At 41.9% G+C, this 15,226-nt stretch overlaps 1 protein-coding gene across 1 annotated transcript in view; it reads left to right on the top strand.

Annotated features, from left to right (window-relative positions):
• The window catches only part of MAP2K5 (mitogen-activated protein kinase kinase 5), a 105,596-nt gene that overhangs the window by 37,281 nt on the left and 53,089 nt on the right, over positions 1-15,226 (top strand). The window contains exons 8-9 of the mRNA XM_069975226.1: positions 52-116; positions 14,160-14,199. Of these exons, the coding sequence (XP_069831327.1) occupies positions 52-116; positions 14,160-14,199 (105 nt within the window). The remainder of the gene's footprint in view (positions 1-51; positions 117-14,159; positions 14,200-15,226) is intronic.

The raw sequence follows: 15,226 nt of genomic DNA on the forward strand, positions 1-15,226 counted from the left end.
ATATTGGGGAATAACGTTTTTAACTATTTCATTGTATTTTTTTCTTTGTAGATTAATGAACTTGACATCCAAAATCGTGATATTCTCGGTCATGGAAATGGAGGAACTGTGTATAAGTTAGTATGTCAACAAAAGTGGATGTAGATGTAGTGCAATACATGAACAAATTGAATTTAAAAAAAATCTAGAAACATTGTAAAAATGTTCTAATAGTAGTTGGGAGACAGAAGGACTGAGCTTATTGGGTTTTAACTGCCTGATCGTTTTAATCTTAGGGGGGATAAGTTGTTACCAAAGGAATATATTGGCAGCTTTCACTTCTCTTTTTATTTAAAACATATGCGTGTTTGACTGTGTGTGCACGTGTAATGGTGATCTGATGGCTATCTGACATTTAAAGCCTTTGCATTGTTTTTTTTGTTTTTTTTTTTATTAATTTGTTTCCTTAATGTAAAGTGAAACAGCTTTCCAAATAGTCTTTATAAAAAAAAATTATATACCATTTAGCTGCTGCTCAGAGAAAGATAAATGATCCTTAGACTTAGGCAGTCTTTCTGCTGTAAAGATAGTATTAGGCTCCGTTTACACAGAGTAAAACTGGTGGAATTCTGCGGCGTAATTCTCCGCCAGCCTCCATGTCATACTGGCAGTCTATGGGAGGCTTGCGCGCCTCCTCTCCCCGCACAGAAGAATGGACATGTCAATTCTTCTGCGTGGAGAGAGGAGACGCGCGAACCGGGTTCGAGTCAATCCGAACTCGAACGTTTGGCATTTGATTAGCGGGGGCTGCTGAACTTGGATAAAGCTCTAAGGTTGTCTGGAAAACATGGATACAGCCAATGACTATATCCATGATTTCCACATAGCCTTAAAGCTTTATCCAACTTCAGCAGCCACCGCTAATCAAATGCCGAACGTTCGAGTTTGGATGGATTCGAGCATGCTCCAGGTTCGCTCATCTCTAGTTGTCTGTCCAGGACCCCTTTTTTTTTTAGAAGGCTCGGGGAAGGGGTGGCTGAAAAAAATAACATCTGAATGGCAAAGCAGTCCTGCACCGTCAGCCTCAGAACCACCCAGGGCTGTACACAGGGGGACCAGAGCAGCAGAATGCAAGTGGCAGCGCTGGAGCAGGGAAGAAAGTTTTTTGTTTTTTTTTTACCTATACCTTATCCGGATGTTCTGAAAAAAGGGCTCCTGGCCGGAGAAGCCCTTTAAGCAAAGGACAAAAGAAAGGTTTCTAAAGGTGTCTATTGCCTTTATGCCTAGTGATAATTTAAAAACAAATTTGTTTAATCAATAATAAAAAAAACCTCTGCTTTTTTTAAATATATAATTTTTTTCCTTCTTGATGGGGAAAAGTCTTTTCAGATCCTGTTCCTATTAAGTCAGTGATAGCAGTTTAGGAGAGGGATTGGCAGCTCATGTCAGATTGTAAATCAGATGTTGTGACAAATCAATTTCTATCAGGAACCAAAGACGTGGCATACATCCAATTGTAAGTATTCATCAGGGAGCCCTTTAGACTCCCCAGAGGACTCCGTCTTGTCCCTGTTTTTTTGCTTAGAGTAGACTGTAATATGTCATATAGTCCTGTAAAGATCTATTGTCAGCATCTGAGCTGGAGATGAGCAGGTGACATATTGCTGCTTTGTCCGTCATACAAGAAGATGTTTATCCAGTCCGCATTGGTTTTATTACACACTTTTCCTGTAGTATAACCCTTATGTCCCAGGATACATACAGACTTTGGTTTGTACTCAGAATGCCCATCAATCCAGCTGGCAAATGTGCCAGCTCATGTAAAGTGCTGCATGTGAGCATGGTTTCTATATGTTTCCAATCCATAATGGCGAGAGCACAGTGATTTATTATCGGACTCCCGGTGCAGTCACACTCACTCACACTGTAGTGTTAATCCAGACTCAGCAGATTTTTTTTTTTTTTTCTGAAATATGGCAGCCACATATTGATTTCTTTTTTCTTCTCAGCTCAATTGGATGAAAACTTGTTTGTGTAGCAATATCGGTCTGTCCAGGACCCTGAAACAATACTCTCTACGCACCGTAATCACCAGCCCGCTTCTCAGGGATAATAACGTTTCTGTGGAGAAATAAAGCCATACAGAGCCCCTTCCTCACATGAATCACCAGAAGGCATTCCCCTCACCCCCCTTTTAGACCTGGTAAATGCAGGATCGTTAACAGTTTCACTGCTGGATATTGTAGGGTTAGCAAGGTGAAGCATGGCCAGAGGCCTCAGCCACGTCAGAGGTGTCAGGCCTAATATAATGTGGTACCTGCATCGAGCCTATTGTTTGTAAATTCTAATTTCATCATGAAAAGAAAAAAATATATATTTATTTCCCTTAGTAGTTATAGAGTTTTCCATTTAAGTTATTCATGAATGTTGCAGACATCTCTTTCTACAGTCATATTTCACTGTTACGTTTATAAGTGTCCCGATGCACAGCCCAATATTACATATTACCAATGTGAACTGTAAAGGTTCTGCCAAAGAGTACTTACATATATTTCACGTCCCCAGCCACATACGTTGTAAAACGTGTTCTCCGAAGATTATGCCTATAGGTGTTCTCTATGCATACATTGTGCCCTGTTTGTAAGAAGCAACACCTGCAGGGGTGCTCTGTTTTGTTTTAGTTTTTTTAATAATCTTTTTGGTCATTTTACCCAATAATAAAAAGGACATAAAGGTGTAATGTATTTGGCAATGTAAGTTATGGGATCATCAATTAGGTCATTTCTAGGCTGATCTACAGCTGTTTGGCTGTGTATGTTAACGCATGTATATCCTTAGTACCATTTGTGTGTGGTACTAGGGATGGTCTGTGCTTACTCACCCCCTCGACCCCTACCCTCTCCATAGAGCATAATGGACACAGAAACCCTGCCTCTTCTGAAGTGAAGGGGGAAGGTAGGCAGGTCGGACTGGCCCACGGGAGGAAAATAGCTCTCTGAAACCTATTATTTCTGAAAATTGACATTTAAATGACAGTTACGCTTTAAGGGCCTGCTCACACTTAGAAACTTCGGCGGAATTCTGAGGCGGAGCTCTCTGCCATGGAGTTCCGTTTGCCTCGGTGTCCAACAGCATGGCTATAGAAGGGCTTGCGCACCTCTGCTCTCCTCCACTCTTCGCTCAAAGAATTGACATGTCGTACAGGATCTGCAGCAAATCTGCTTTAGATCCTGTACGTGTGAACACGCTAAGGCCATGCTCAGACCTTGTAAGAGACCGGCCGTTCCGTGATGGTACTTGGTCATGGAACGGCTGGTCTCAGAAAAGATCATCCGGGCCGGTACCGCAGTACCGGCCGGATGATCTTTAGCGTTGCTGAGTTCTGATGCAGGCGCATCTGTGCGCGGCCCTACTTTCCTGGCAGTCCCAGGGCGGCACCCAACTTCTCCAGACACTGGGAGTTAAATGCCAATCATTCAGGTTCAGAGAATGTTGGCAAACAGTTTGGGAAGTCTGCTCAACACTAATGATGAGGCCCCATAGGTTGGATGTGAAGTAGTGTTGCATACTTTATGATTACAGATACAGAAAGAATAAAACTTTAGTGCAGTAACTGGATGGAGAAGGCTCTATTCACACTAATGTGAAGGCTCTATTCACACTGATAACGCCTGTTTTTACATGGTGGGTGTAACGGATCCACTATGATTATTTTGTTTAACATCTGTTGTCTTATAATAGGTCCTTTAGATATCTGGGGAAGGGGGTTACCTTACAGACTAGACAGGTGCCAGTCCACACTATTCTCACAAAGCATAAAAACTGACAAAACCCAAGTGTGAACAGAGTCTAATTCAACAAAATAATGCTAAATATCTAGTTATTATTGTGGCAATCTGAGACTGCTGTTATAGTAAATCCCCTTTAAATGTATCCAGATTTATCTCCGCTGTCCCTGTATCTTGCAGCAGACAGGGACTGCCATATGCTATCCTTTGGCTCACTGGCATGTACATTTCATAATATTTCCCTCCGCTTTGGAAAGTGAAGGATACACAGTGTAAGCAACAAAGCAATAAACTATAGCTAATTGATTTAGCCAGAAAAAAAAATACAAAAAAAAGAAAAGCAAAAATGTGAGAAGAGGAGAAAGGCTGATATATATTAGAAATCACAGAGCGGAAAACCTCCAGAGGAAGAGCTCGTTTAAAGTCATAAAAACTTTTCCCATCACCTTTAACAAGTCTCTATGTCTTTATTCCTGGCAGTAAATGAGGAGCTCGCACATTTATTTGAATTTAACTTTCTTACAAAACCAATTAAGCCTCAAACAACTGTCAGTGCGCCCCATCTATCCTGTTCTCGCTTCAGGAACAGACAGCTCCGGTTCTGTGCCGCCACTTCACGGCCTAATTAAGCGTGTGTGCCGCCATGCACTGCTGAAACTCACCCTCCCCTCCTGTCCGCTGCTTTGTTTCTGTTAAGCTGTTAGATGCTTTATACCTAGTACAGTAGGTTTATCACTTATCTACAACCCCTAGGAAATTATGGAATCCTGAAGATGGGCACCCAGCTTTATTTTTACTCTATAGCAAATAGGCAAATCAAATAGGACACGAAACGATGCTTAATAGCTGAACACACTAGCTTTATGGAACATCTATCAAACACATAAAAGAAAATTATTGCGAATAATTATGTATAGATCTCTTAAAAAATGTTAGAAAGTTATGATTTTATCAACGAAAAAAATATAATTATAACTTTGTTGCTCCTTCTGGTGCTCCTTCTGTTGCTACTTTCCCTCCTTTTGCAAATTACTTCTATTTTTTTTAAAAAAAAATCTCCAGTCTTCCAGTACTTATCAGTTGCTGTATGTCCTTCAGGAAGTTGTCTCTGCTGCCATGTCTGGAACTGTCCAGAGCAGTAGCAAATCCTCATAGTAAACCTCTCCTGCTCTGGACAGTTCCATCCTGACACAAACAGAGGTGACAGCAGAGAGCACTGTGTCAGACTGGAAAGAATACACTACTTCCTGCAGAACATACATCAGCTGATGGGTACTGTAAGACTTACATTTTTAAATAGAATTCACAAATCTGTATAATTTACTGATACCATTCGATTTAAAAAAAAATTTACATTGACTATTTCCGCTGTTTTTGTTTTTAATTAGTTTAGTTCTATTTACAAGGCATTTTGCTTTAATTTTTTTTCCCTCCTGACCAGTCCATCTTCCTTGGTCTACCCTTCCTGTGAGGAACAACCAACATCTTTTGCCACACTCATTCTTGGATTTCTGTCTTGCAGCAGTCTATCCTCTCCATTGTTTTTTATTTAAAACTTATGTTTAGGAGCCATGTTTTCTATCAATTAGCCGAATCCGACACCTTGGGAAGGGCTGTAATCTCTTCTTTTTCCAGCAGAGTATTTGGAATTTTTTGAGAATTCTAAAAATGTAAATAAGGTCTTTCCAAAAAAATGTTGTCCTCCTATTTTATTTGGAAAATAGTTTAAACTAATTTCCATTCACATGTTTAATATGTTATGTAGGATGTTCAGGTATTAAGGGTTCTATCCGGGGAGCAGAAAAGGCCCTACCTGTTCCGCTTCCTCTTACTGGCCATCTCGGAAGTATACCTTCCAAGATGAGATTGCATTGCATATGCATTGTGTAGAGGGGAAACCATGCCAGCACACAATATCCAATATCTGCCAAGTGTCGCTATGACATTGATAGCATTGGACAACTATTGAACTTGGCATCTTGGCACGGTTTCGCCCATGGGTGGGTTTGTAGCATGCACCCACCCACCTCTCGTCTTGGAAGATCAGTGAGAGGAAGTGGAGTGCCAGGGAGCGGAGCATGTAGGACCTTTTCTGCTCCCCAAATAACCCCTTTAAACATTTGTTTTCTGTCATCTGGGATTTTTATATGAGCTACAAAGTGACATCCTCAAAGTGTAATCAATCCATACTTTTGCCAGAGGTTGTAATAAGTAGTAGATATATATAGTGTTAATGTGCTTATTTACATGGATTACATGGACATTTTTAGTCAGTATCTTACTATAGTGGCCAGTGAGGACGATAAAGTAGTGACTGACCACAACAGATGGTTAGAGCCCACTATGTCACACATTTGCTGCACACCCCTTCAAATGCAGTCATGGAGGGGCCTTACAGTGGGCCCCAGGCCAGCTATGTCTATGTGCCTGGTAGGCCATGTAAAGGCCCTGTTACATGAAGCGATTATTGGCCGTATTTGGCCGATTATCGGCCATTATGACTGATAATAGCTTTGTGTAATAAAAGGCAATAATGTCGGCTGATCGTTGTCTTTCGCTGTCTTTTAAACGTCAACGATTGCAACGTTCTGCTGCTGTCACCCCGTGTAATAGAAGCAGTAGCAGCTGATAAGTTTAACTTTTAATTTGCCTGATTTTATGAAGCCAGCCACTCCCCAGGGGGCCACCCTGGTGTTTCCCTATTTAGGTCCCAAAGCTCGTAACAGAGTGAGGACCTGAGGGACTACATATCAGGGTGGTTTGGTGCTCTCCCCACTGGGAGGCACCCCTTGGCAATGGGCTTCCTTCTCTGGAGAGAGGGATATCTGGCTATTCCCGTGTTTTGGGACTCGTAACTGAGGCTCCACGGACCCCTTCAATCCATAGATAGTCAGCAGTTTCCTGTCCCGCGCAGTCAGGCTGGTACAACGTGTTGTTTACCATATATTGTTTATATTGTAAAAATGTCTCTTCCTCCTTTCCCAGAACCCTGTGTACCAGACAGTCAGTTTGTCCTGATATAGGCCTTCAACTGATAGTCTCTGAGAAACAGTTCATAAATATGAAACACTTCTTGTTGTGTCCATATATTTCTTCTAGGAAGAAATATCCAACCTATTTGAATCATCCAGGTTAATCCTATCACAGCAAACCGCCGCTATCTCTTATGGGCACCCTGGACAATCTGAAGGTCGTCTAGGGAGCCCCTCCCTGGTTCCCCTAGGCGCTTTGCCAGCACTATTACATGATCCAACGGCGGGCGGGGAACTAGGCGCAAACGAGCGCTGACCTGACTGATCGCCCCGTGTAATAGGCTTAATAGATATTAGGCAGTATTATCCCCATGTTGTATGTAGGTTATCTCATTCTACGGTTTCCTGTTATCAGCCATTCTGGTCTAGAAAAAGCATGACTATAGTGTTCTCCGCTAGTAAGTAGGTCGGAAAGTGTCTGCTAGTTCATCACCCGTATCTTTAGTTTAGAAACTTTAATATACATATATGAGTGAATATCAGCATCTCTTAATAATCTGTAGATTTTAGTTTTATAGCTTGCACAACCCTTTGTCCCGTTGTTAGTCTGTCTGCATTGGCTTGCTGCAGGTCTGAGCTTCATCTATGTCTCTGCATGCTGCCCCACGCTGGCTGCGTCACACAAGACAAACTGCCTGGTACAGGGCAGATAGATGGAGGGCCGGCCCGAGGAAGGCGTCTTGATGAAACGCTTCAATTAAAAGCACAAGCATTTACATGGTGTAATTTCCCTAAATTGCCAGCTAGTCCCCGCAGACGGCAGTGTTTGGGGGGGATTGATCAGAACATTGATTTTGGCTGAAGATGATAAATTTCTGCTGGTTAGTTAAAGTCATTCTGCGCTGGTCTTGGGCTGCAGTGCTGAACAGCTTCTTTATCGGATGCTTAAAACAGGACTTATTTCCCAAGGCCGCTGGGTTTGTTCTTCGCTCAAGCTATTCCCAAACCATCTCTTACTCAGATGATTTTTGCTTAGCTTCTGTATGCAGATCAATAGGTGATTGAAACTGATTAAAACTTAGGCAACCAGTTACCGGCACCAGTTTAATTAGAAACAGGCTGATTCTTAAATGAAAAGGCATTCAGAGCGGCTTTTTTTTCTTTGCATACTTAAGCGTCACGCAAAATAAAAAGGCCCATTTAAAAGGTTTGCGCAACAAAAGTCCCAGGGGCTATGTAGGCACATCTGACAATGGAAAGCTCTGCCGAGCTCTAACTCACTTAATGTAGTTAGTTGTGGAAAGGTTTAAATTAAATAATAACCTCCAACCTAGTTTCAGTCTAGACGTGCATGCTTGATATCATCGGAGATGGTTTGAGACATTGGCTGCTATTCCGGTGCTTACTAGTCGCTACATTGTATATTGGACAATGTCCTGGACAAGTATATTGGAGGCCACTGAGGAGATCCATGGTCATATAAAGCAATAGGACATTGACCACGAATGCATTTTTTCATGTTGTGGAGCCTCAAGGAGACTCATAATGTTAAAGGGGTTGTCAAGCGAAAATCTTTTTCTTACAAATCAACTGGCGTCAGAAAGTTATACAGATTTGTAATTTACTTCTGTTAAAAAATCTCAAGTTTTCCCATACTTATTAGCTGCTATATATCCTGCAGGAAATGTTATTTTATTTTCAGTCTGGCACAGTGCTCTCTGGCCGAGACAGGAACTGTCAAGAGCAGGAGAGGTTTTCTATGGGGATTCATAGAAAACCGAGACAGAGTTCCTGTCTCGGCCAGAGATGTCAGCAGAGAGCAGTGTGTCAGACTGAAAATAAAACAACATTTCCAGCATGGCATACATTTTTTTATAACTTTTTTATATTTTATAGTAAGAGTTTCTTATATGCTACTTTCAGGTACCACAATATGGATTCTTTAATGCAGGCTTGACTGGGCTAGTCTAATGCTTTTTACACTTGGGCTAAGTTCACACTACAGTATTTTTCAGCCATCAAAAAGACGTCCGATATTTGCCGATGATGGCCATCTATAATTATCATGATCATTATGGACAGCCGTCATCAGCAAATATTGGATGTCTTTTTGAGTGTTGAAAAATACTGTCACCTAGCAAAGATGTATGAATTTTAATGCAGATTGAGGTCCCTGATATGCAGCAGTTATGCTAATAGAGACATCAGGAAAGGAGCCATTGGTTGTCACCAGGTCAGTCTGAGTGCAGCAGGCCAGACAATTATCATAAAGCTAAGAATTCGCCAGAAGTCAGATCAGGAGTAGAACAATAAACAATAATAATAAAAATAACAATAATAATCCAAAGGACAAGCCAGGAGCATAGTCGAGAACGACGCTGACGTCAGGATTAGGCAGCCAGAAGTGGAGGTCCATGTCTGACAGGAAGGGTAACACTAGACCTAAGGACAGAAGTAACATGTTTCTTTGCTTTCGAACTGATAAAGTAGATAAAATTTGGAATGGACATTGGAAAAAAATTATGCAGGATTACTTACTTTTTAGGTCAGGTTCAGACAGCGTGAGACATCAGCCGTTCTGTGACCCCGCCAAGTCACAGAACGGCCGGTGTCAGTGAAGATTATCCCGGCCAGTACTGCAGTACCGGCTGGATGATCTTCATTTATGTTGAGGTGGGATGCATGTGTGCCCACATGCAAATTCACCATATCACACAATGGAAAGCGCGACCAGAGCTGCACTTTCCATTGTCTGAACTGTCAGTGTTGTGCAGCCTCTATTCAATGAATAGTGGCCGCACAAAACTGACATGTCAGTTTTCGCTGGGGCCGCTAGGAATCCCGGCTGGAGTGTATACGATGTGTATACACTCCGGCTGGGATCCCATTGACTGCAGTGCAACGTAAATTTTCTATTAATCTCAGCCGTTGTTGCAAATTGTCAACAACGGGCGTGAATAATAGAAAATATATGTTGTATGAATCTTTTTACATCAAAACCCCTCCAAAATAAAAGTTTTATAAAAGCTGCAAAGAAAAGTGCAGATGTTAATCAGTCTTTTCTTTTGTGTATAATTGCCCTTGCATAAACAGGTTTGGCCATTTGGATCTCAAATCCTTGACGGAAGTGCCTTCACAATGTCCCATGAACGTTCTGATGGGTTTCCGATACTTTTGATGGCAAGACCAATGCTGCCGACTTTGCTGTTCTTACTGTAAAAGAATCAGGAAAGCTTGACAGAGACCCAGACGGGACCCAGTAGTGTTAACAGAGCCTCACAGCCAGTAGACTTTGTCTACTGCTTTATGAGTTAGTCAGTCTCTTGTTAGGATGGGAGGAAGCACCAAACACACAATGAGTTAACAGTCCCTCTGCCGGTTTAGAAGTATGCAAATGGTGCAGACGGACAAGTAATTACTGCATCTGCTACAGACTCATTTAAAGGACTGGCTGTTAAGTAAGACAGAGGTGCGTGGAAGGTGTGTGTTACAATGTAACCAGATCCGCTATTCAGGCTGCATTAATCACTTTACAGTTAGTGTGTTTGGGGTAAGTTGAGGCAATTGAGACCTCCAACTAAAGACTGCACATTCCCTTTCCTTCCTTGCGACATGTGCCCACCACCCACCTGCGCTCTCCCATTGTGACCCAAATCATCCCCATAATTAAATGTTAAATTGGTACTGTCAGTGATCTGTAAACCAAACCAGGCGTGTACCGTGCACAGGAAACTTAACCCAGGCCTCCACGGGTGAATTGGCGCACACCATAATTAAATCATTAAGCCTCCCTTTTTTAATTGCTTGGGAAACTGTAGAGGCATCTCTGGCCGCGGAGTCCACTTACATGATGGGCTAATTAATTTGGCACAGACTTGGGTACAAGACGTGTTAAGGATTTATTTCAGATTTCTCCCCCATTTGGTTTCCTCTTTAGTTTCTACTTTTGTATTTCACGCATGTCCAGAAATATGGATATGCTCATTTACAATGTACTGAGAAGTAATGAAACACCATGTAGGTTACATTCACATATGGTATCCTAATTGAAATTGTGCAAAAAAGGTGCGATACAGTGCAAAGGAATAAGGTTTAAAAAAAAACACCATTCACGCACAGCTATAAAGCTGTATACATTTTATGGCAGTCAATAGATATGTGGTCTATTTGACAGATTGTTTTATGCTATTTTTAACTGGTTCATCTGTCAGCAGTCTTTGAAAATTGTTATCCACCATTTTGGATTTTTTAGGTGGTAATCTGCAAAGTAGACCTCCTCCATAAGGAAGAGAGTGTACTCTCTGGTACCACCTATTAGAAGTAGCATCCCTGCAAGTCAGTACTTAGGTCTTGAAGCCTGACTAGGGATTGTTGGCCAAGACTAAATCCCCTATTAAATGGGGTGACTGTGAGGAGCAAACGAGCGCTGTCCCCACTCTCTGCCGCCGCTATTATACATGTCGGCAGCGAGCGGGGGAGGGGGGGGGGCTGCCCAGGTGATTGCTAGATTGTCCAGGCAGCCCATACAGGATAGCAGCGGTATGCTGCCGCCGCTCCTCCTTCCACGGAGCGACAGCAGCACACCACTGCTATCATTGTCGTTTGTCTTTTAACATGTTGAAAAACAAACGACAGAAACAATCAGCAGACATCATTCATGTCGGCTGATCGTTGCCTTCTGTTACACAGGACAATTATCGCCTGTAACAGCCGATATCAGCCAAATACGGCTGATAATTGTTCCATGTAATAGGGCCTTTAATCTTCTTTAGACAGACAAGTTATCTGAAGACAGCTGTTTCAGTACAGGGCAGGGGGCTGGCCGGCTCGAAAAGATTACTTTGTTGTAGAGAGGACAGTAAAGATGAGCAAGCCGGGCTGAGGTTTGAACAAACCCAAACAGTCAACATTTGAGTCCTGTTGTCTTCCCAGTCCATGAGGAAGGTGGAGACAGTCCGAGTCCACCTGGAAACATGGATACAGCTTTGGTCATAGGCTGTATCCTTGTTTTCCAGGTGGGACTCGGGCTGTCTCCACCTTCCCCACAGAGCCAACAGACAGCGGGATTCAAATGCCGATGGTTCGGGTTTGTACAAACTTGAACCTTGGCCCTGGTTTGCTCATCTCTAGAGAGTTCCAAAAGGCCTGTAGAGTCTAACAGGCCATGCTATACTTAAATCAGGAAAAATATGCAAAGTAGTTTTTCTCTAGGAGGGAGAGAACCTTTTCGTTGACATCTATTGGAGGTAGCTGCCCTGAATGTCAATTCTTGGCCCTTTTAAAGAGGATGTACCACCAGGTACATCCTCTTTAATCTGAACCGACGGATCGAACGGCGCTGTCTCAGGAAGCCGGTGCCACGGCCCGGTTCCCGTGCATGGCGCCGTTCTATGCACCGGAACCGGCCGGTGCTCAAGCACTAGAGGTAGGCCGGCCCGCCCCAAGTGGGTGGGAATGCCCTCCCCTGTATGACGTGGCTCCATTAGAATGAATGGAGCCGCGTCATACAGGGGAGGGAATTTCCTCCCACTGGGGGCGGGCCGGCCTACCTCCAGTGCTTGAGCACCAGCCGGTTCCGGTGCATAAAACGGCGCCATGCACGGGAACCGGGCCGCAGTCCGAAAAACGGACCGCGGCACTGGCTTCCCCATGACTGCGCCGTTCGATGCGTCGGTTCAGATTAAAGAGGATGTACCTGGTGGTACATCCTCTTTAAAGAGCTTTGAAATAATTGTTGGCAATTGGGTAGAAGTCATGAAAACATTTTTTTGGGACATTTCATTATTTAAATATCTGAGTTGGTGTACCATATTGTGTATCTTACCTACTGTTATTTTATTTACCTGTCTGAACCCCTTCCCCTATTATGTTTATAGCATAGGGCTAGTAAAGGACTAATAGGAGGTGTGCAGCAGCCTTCTTAGGGTGGCAGCCTCTTCATGCTAGGCAGGACATAGGGGCTCCATAGACACAACTTTATTTCTACCAGATATCCATTATCCTCTCCTCATATAGGTCCCTGTTGATCTTGCCTAATTCGCCTTGTCTTGCACTTGGGTGTTTGTCTATACTTTAATCATACCATAATAAAAGTTACTTTTTACTGGGATCATACACAATTTTCTGTACTATTTTTGATTCCCTTAAATTTACATTGGGGTCTAGGTAAGGTCAATAAGCCTCTGTGATTATGTTATGGCTGTCTTCTGGCTAATTTAGCAGTCATATACAGTACCCACTATTTTTGGGATGGTGCCCTATGATTTTTTTTTTCTTTTTGCCTTTTTCATTGAGCTAATTGGTCTGAATATGGCGCAAGATTTTTTTTTTTACACAGTGTTATTCGGAATAACAGCACAGTCCTCTATGGGGATGCTTTTGGTATTGAACGGCTGCTTAAACAAAGACACTACCCACCGTCTTCATCTTCCACCTCACTTCTGACCTGTTCTGTAACTTGCAGACATTTGCAGATCTTACTAGAATTATTGACCTGACTCTTCTCTTAGTAGAGTTAGACGCTAAGTGGCACGGAGGAAAAGTGGTACATATTTTAAAGAAATTGAAACCTTCATTACATAGCGTTTTATGAGAGAGGAGCGGAGAGATTTTATGGTCTCATTTAGATATACTATTTGGTACTGTAATGTACAGCTTCAGGGTTTTTTTTGGAAGTCTTAATAAGACAGGGAGATAGTGGGTTGGTGGGGGGGCTGAGACACAAAGGTATTTTAGGATGTTTTTATGATAGACTGTACCATCTTCTACTGCATGAAGAAAGACACATGGCATAATCTGAGCAGTAGTATGCCTGCCTTAAGTGTGACAGATTCCACGTATGGTGTGATCTACAGGGGAATATAGTACCGCTAAACATGACAGTCGCACAATCATTTCTTCATCTTTAGGGATCCACGCCTCAATCTGTTATAATCACACCTATGTACCAATATGTCTGCGCACACTATTTGAGGTGGTGCCAGTTGAACAAAATATCATAGAAAAAGAAATATCAACTGCACTCATTAGATTGCCATAGTTTTTTGGGGTTTTATTTTTGCATTTAAAGTTTTAAACAGTTATCAACACGGGTAGTATAGTGCTCAAAGCATATTTTTAGTATACCATAATATTGCTGGACATTTCAGTCAAAACATGGCCTTTATCAAAAAGGTATACAAGTTGTATGTACAGAGAATAAACCGTGTTGTAACCAGGGGTATGAGTGGTGATGGTGGCCAGAGTGTATGTGTGTGTGTGTGTGTGTATATATATATATATATATATATATATATATATATATATATATATATATATATAATAATTTTTTTTTATTTTTACTTTTTTAAGCTTGTACTTTCTTGACTACTATAACCATTTCTCAGTTTGCAGCCACAAGTAGCCTATTTTCTTGTTGCAGGGCATACCACGTACCAAGTGGAAAGATCCTGGCAGTGAAGGTAAGAAAACCCAACACTAATGTTTCCTCTGTGTCCTTTTATGGGGTAGGTTCCCTATGTACTTGTCACTGGTATACACTTTATTTGCAGGGCACCAAAGCATGGATGATTAGACTTTTGTGTCTCCTTAAAAAAAAAAAAAAAAAAAAAAAAGGAAACAACATTATCAAGTGTATAAGTGTCCAAACGTAGTCACTAGTACACCATATCCAAATATCTTTTGACGTTATACCCAGATGGTTGTCATTTTCTTCCTACGGGAAGCTTAAGTCTCATATTCTTCTAGAGTGATGTGTTCTTTAATTTCTGGATTTTCCAAGTTGTTTTTTCTTTCAGTGATTTTTGTATTGATTGATTTGGTCGTGAAAAATAACAATGGGCATACAGGTGGAAGCGCATGGTAACAAATTGTGGTGTTCAGCAAAAATAAAATAACCTATGAATCAGCAATGTCCCTCGAGTCTTCACTTCCTTGGTCACTATATCAGTGCTTAGATTGCCTGACACAAGAGGACTAAATGGGATATCATTGTCAGGTTATAGAGAATTTGAAGGTTGGGTCTTGTGGAGTCACCACATTGCTGAGTTAAAACCATCTTAAGTAGATTTGCTCTAGAAAAACAAGCACTAGTAATACCTTTATAAATAAGTATTTTTTAATGAGGTGAGGGGTTTATATACACGATCAGGAAATTGTAAATTGGTGGAGGGGGTCTTGTTCAGGTCTTCATTTCTTGGTCAGGGTAAAGAAGAGTACAAAGAGTGTCCTTCTTACTGGAGGACCCATCCTGTTCTTCATTACATAGACTTATTACTCATTTAAATTTAATTTTCCTTGTGGTGGCACTACAGGGAAAATGAACATTTACTGCTGACACAATGGGAGGGATTTAAGAGGACGCCAGTATTAAATTAGGCCCTGTCCCATTTTCCACAGCCGGATTCACTGAGAGGAGCACACCTCTTAGTGAATTCGGCTGGCCGGGCACCTGAACCTGAATGTAAATCCTAATAAATGAGGTGCAGG

The sequence above is a fragment of the Dendropsophus ebraccatus genome, chromosome 1 (genome assembly GCF_027789765.1).
Source record: "Dendropsophus ebraccatus isolate aDenEbr1 chromosome 1, aDenEbr1.pat, whole genome shotgun sequence".
Taxonomy (NCBI): domain Eukaryota; kingdom Metazoa; phylum Chordata; class Amphibia; order Anura; family Hylidae; genus Dendropsophus; species Dendropsophus ebraccatus.